We start from the raw sequence: 4,872 nt of genomic DNA on the forward strand, positions 1-4,872 counted from the left end.
AATGAAAAACGTATACAATAAACAAACAAAACTATTTACATATGCGCGTGTGCACTTAGCAACAAACACCTACGCATTAAAACAACCCAAAAGCCAGTATCATGCCCTCTCGCCCCTCTCCCCCATACCCCCCCCCCCACCCGACAAACACACACCCACATCAACCAAACCCCATCAACTTGGCCTGAACCTTTTCAACCCAACTTGGAAACAGACACTTTATTCTGACAGGCCGACAGGTTCTAACAAGGAAACGTGTGATAGGCCTACAGTAGAGCACAAAAAGACTTAGAAGACATTTCCCGATGACATTTTTAATTGCCTTGTTTTTTTTTGTTTTTGTTTTTCTTGCACATTAAAAAAAAAAATGTTTTTTTACTTACCTAAGGAAGAAATGAGAAGGAGAGACAAAGAGGAGAGATGAGAGAGGAGAGAGGAGAAAGGAGAGAGGAGAGAGAACGAGAGAGAACGAGAGAGAGCGGGAGCGCGCGCGCTAGAGAGAGAGAGAGGAGAGAGAGAGAGAGAGAAGAGAGAGAGAGAGAGAGAGAGAGAGAGAGAGAGAGAGAGAGAGAGAGAGAGAGAGAGAGAGGGGGGGGGGAGAGGGAAAGATATATATATATATATATATATATATATATATATATATATATATATATATATATATATATATCAACTTGTCTCAACAATCAAACAACAGATATTTCCGACTCGACTCCTAGAATGGTTGCATATTGCAATACAAATCTCTTAAAATTAACATCAACAAAATATCACAAATCAGAACATCAATAATATATACCTGAAAAAAACAGCAACAGAAAACCTAACAACACAAACAAAAAGTAAAAAATAAAAAAGAAACACTTGTAATACATACAGATATGCTGCTGGAAAATATTTTTTTCGCGTGAGGCCGAAAAAAACGTTTTTTTTTTTTTTGCAGAAAAATTAATACTAATAATAATAATAATAATAATAATAATAATAATAATAATAATAATAACAAATAAATAAATAAATAAATAAATAAAATACAATTAATAATTGATAAATGACAACTTTCTCGTTTCTAGTTCGTTTGTATTATGCATAATTTCCTTTCCATGAAACCAACGCAAATTACAAATAAAACAACAACAAAACTCTTGAGCTTGGAATTGCCGCAATGGCCATAAAAACACTAACATCCTCAAAACAGAAAAGACACAGACGCGAAAAATAAACATAGATGCAGTTGTCAGTCAGACAGAATTGCTACACCTTGGGCAATTTAACAAAGGAATGTTTATAATTCAACGATTTGTTTGTATATTCCCGTATCTACTGAGGTCATCGAATCGAAACTTCATTTAAAGATAAACAAGTTTCATGAATAAACAAGATAAATAAACGGTCTACTAAAAATAAATGTTTACAGAAAACGCAATTAAGCAACTCACGATCCAATCAATTGCTGTTATGGATTGCTGAGGAATAATGTTTACACTGTGGTTGTCCTGATTAATAAAGCCCGTTTGTTTGGGCAGATAAGATTTCTTATCGCTGTCATGAATTACAGTAATCACTAATGTGACTACTTCCCGTGTAGTATAATCTTCGTTTACATCACATTTCATCAAAATTTCTTGTTCTGGATATATATTATAACTTGATGTACGAATGTCAATGTGTGTGTGTGGAGGGGTGGGGGGGGGGGTGCGTGTGCGTGTGCGTGTGTGCGTGCGTGCGTGTGTGTGTGTGTGTGTGTGTGTGTGTGTGTGTGTGTGTGTGTGTGTGTGTGTGTGTGTGTGTGTGTGTGTGTGTGTGTGTGTGTGTGTGTGTGTGTGTGCGCGTGTGTGTCCACGTGTGTGTGTGTATACGTGTGTGTCTGTCCACGTGTGTGTGTATACGTGTGTGTGCGTGTCCATTTTTTTCCTACTATAGGAAATCAATATCAATTACACGAATAATACTTAAAAAATACTACAAAGCAAAAATGTAATACAGATCCTTAGTGAACTCCAAGACAAAAACAAAAAAATATACATATTTATATACACAATTTACGCCGCCCATTCCTTATCCCACGCCCCCCCCCCCCCAACACACACGAAATCAAACCACGCATTTCTCAACCTTTGAACACAGGAGCTGTACTTACGCAGGGCCGATGACTCCACCACAGCCACCACCACCCCAAGGAGCAGCAACACACACAAAGTCTTCATTCTGGAGAAACACAGCAGGAGAGGAGATGGCAAACAACCTGTGCCTACCACTCTCACCAGCGTTCTGTCAGTGGTCAACCCTCAGTCCTTCGGGTAAATATATTCCTTGCCGGTTACCATGCAGGGGAGAGCTGCCAGACACTGCAAGCACCGGCGTCACAGTACATTCTTTTTTTCTTTTCTTTTTGGGTGTTTTTTTATTATTATTGTTATTGTTATGCGAGGCATGGTTGATGACGTATTTATCGAGATTGCGATGACTTGCGATTGGTATTGATAAAGAGGTTTTGTTGCGATACAAGATCTTTTTTTCTTTCTTTTTTTTTTTTACCCGGAGATATGGTGTATTTTGGCGGTGTGGAAAACGAAGAGCGGAGAATGAATAACCGGAATGTTTGAGGGTACTGTAAGTCAAATAAGGTCTTGTGACGTTGGAAACCCATCGTCGTACGGGGTCCTTCAAATTCCACGAAGCCACGCGAGAGAAAAGGGAAAAAAAAGACTAAATACACAAGGCTTAATGGTCTTTACCAAGAACTCTCAAGCCGACCAGAGACCGGTGGGTTATCTATCGAGCCTACACCGTTCTATTTGTTTATGTGTGTTTGTTTAGGATCGCCAGTACCAGCAACAGCACAGTTCTCAATCACGGAGAGAAATCCAGGAATTGCGAAGAGGAGAAATAAACAACCTTACCGAGTAACCACGGTTATAGCATAGATCATTTTGTGGTTTTTTTGGGGTGGGGGGTTTTGTTGTGTTTTTTTTTTTTGGGGGGGGGTTTCCCATTTTTGTAATTTTTCCCCCCTTTTGGTGTTAACCCCCCCTTTTGGGGTTTTTTTACATAAAATAATATTTCCCTTAAAAAAAAATATAAAAGGGAAAAAAAAACCCTTTTAGGACCCAAAGGAAAAAAAAATTCTTTTTTTTCCTTTCCCCCCCCCTTCCAACCCCCCCCCCCCCCCCCAAAAACAAAAAACAAACGCTTTCTCCCTTTCCAAACTTTTCGGGGGTTGCCCCCCCCCCCCCTTTTCTTTTTTGGGAAAAAGAAAAATAAACAATGCCTCCATTCCCCCAAAGTTTTATTAAATTTGGGTAAAATACCCCTTGGGGTTCCATGGGGGAAGGGGAAAGAACCCCGTGTAATTTTTTTTTTTTTTTTGGGTTTTTTTATTTTTATTGTTATTTTTATGGGTTTCCCCGTTTTTGGTTGGTTTTTTGGGGGTTTTATGATTTTGGGAAACAATTTTTTTTTTTTCACCCAAAGGGGGTTTTTTGGGGGGGGAAAACAAAAAGGAGGGGAAAAACCCAAATTTTGGGGGAAACAATAAATGGCCCTTGTAGGGGAAAACGGGGCCCTTTAAAAGGCCCCCGGGGAAAAGGGGGTAAAACAAAAGGCAAGGTTTTACCAAAAAAACCCCCCGCCGGGGGGTGGGCTTCGGCCCCCGTTTTTGGGGGGGGGGGGGGCCCAAAAGAACGAATTTTAAATAGGGGGAAAAAACCCGGAAAGCAAAAGGGAAAAAATGTTTCAAATTTCCGTTTCCCGGGGGGGAAAACCAAAAAATCGTTTTTTTTTTTTCGGCCCCTTAACCCCAAAAGCAACGATCACACCCCCGTTGAAGAACTTAAAAAAAAAAAAAGGGGGGGAAAAAAGGGAAAAACAGAATTCGCGGGAATTGTCTTTTTGGGCCAGGATTTATTGCGTCGGACGGTATCGGTTTTTCCCTTTTTTAGCCCCTTTTTAACCCGTTTTTTTTCCCTTTTTTTTTTTTTGGGGGTATTTGGGACGATCAAGACAAGAGATTGTTAAAAAAAAGGAAAGAAATGAAGAACCCAAAAAGTTGTTTTTTCATTTTAAAAAAAAAATTTTGGGGGTTTGGGTTCGTTGTTTCTGGGGGGTTTTTTTTTTTTGGTTCTTGTGTTTGGTGGTGTGGTTAAAAAAAAAAAAATAAAAAAAAAAAAATTTAAAAAAATTTAAAACCGAAAAAAAAACGAAAAAGGGAAACAATAAAAAAAAAAAAAAAAAAGAAAAAAAAAGAGAAATAAAATCAAAGAAAAAAAAAAAAAGGAAAAAAATATGTAAAAAAATAAAATTTATTTGTGAAAATTTTAATAAAATATATTATAATTTATAATAACATTTTAATAAACAACAACCCAAATAAAATAATAAAATTTTTTAAAAAAAATAAAATAATAAAATAATAAAATTAAAAGAAAAAGATATGAAAAGATAAATAAAAATAAAATAAATAAAATACATAATAATGATAAAAAAAACAGAAATACCTGGGTTTGGGGGTTTTTTTTTTTTTGGGTTTTTGGGGTTAAAAAAATTGAAATGATAAGAGGGGGGGGAAAAAAAGGGCTTAAAATTTTAAAAATTTAAAAAAAAAAATAATTTTTAAAAACGAAATAAAATAAAAAATGACAGGGGGTGAATTTTTTTTTAAATTAACAACAAAAAAAAGGGGAAAATTTGAAAAATTTGTAAAAAAAAAATTTAAAGAGAAAAAAAACCAAGGGTAAAAAATTTTAAAATGAGTAAAAAAAAAAAAAAAAAAACCAAAAATAAAAAAAAACCCCGATAATTAACGATCAAAAAAATAAAAAAAAAACCCCAAAAAAAAAAAAAAATTTTAAATCGAAAACCAAAACTTTTATA

General features: G+C 35.8%; 1 protein-coding gene across 8 annotated transcripts in view; it reads right to left on the bottom strand.

Moving 5' to 3' along the window:
* LOC119596982 (kielin/chordin-like protein) overlaps positions 1 to 2,309 on the bottom strand; it is a 42,946-nt gene extending 40,637 nt beyond the window's left edge. For 4 of the 8 annotated variants that reach the window (XM_037946396.1, XM_037946395.1, XM_037946398.1 and 1 more), the window contains exon 1: positions 2,141 to 2,296. In XM_037946396.1, coding sequence (XP_037802324.1) covers positions 2,141 to 2,207 — 67 coding nt within the window. In that variant the 5' untranslated portion in view covers positions 2,208 to 2,296. Of the gene's footprint in view, positions 1 to 2,140 lie in introns of all 8 variants that reach the window. The other 4 variants (XM_037946393.1, XM_037946391.1, XM_037946392.1 and 1 more) reach the window with 3 other exon arrangements.
* Positions 2,310 to 4,872: the final 2,563 nt, after the last annotated feature.

This window comes from Penaeus monodon, chromosome 38 (assembly GCF_015228065.2).
Source record: "Penaeus monodon isolate SGIC_2016 chromosome 38, NSTDA_Pmon_1, whole genome shotgun sequence".
In the NCBI taxonomy this organism is placed as follows: Eukaryota; Metazoa; Arthropoda; class Malacostraca; order Decapoda; family Penaeidae; genus Penaeus; species Penaeus monodon.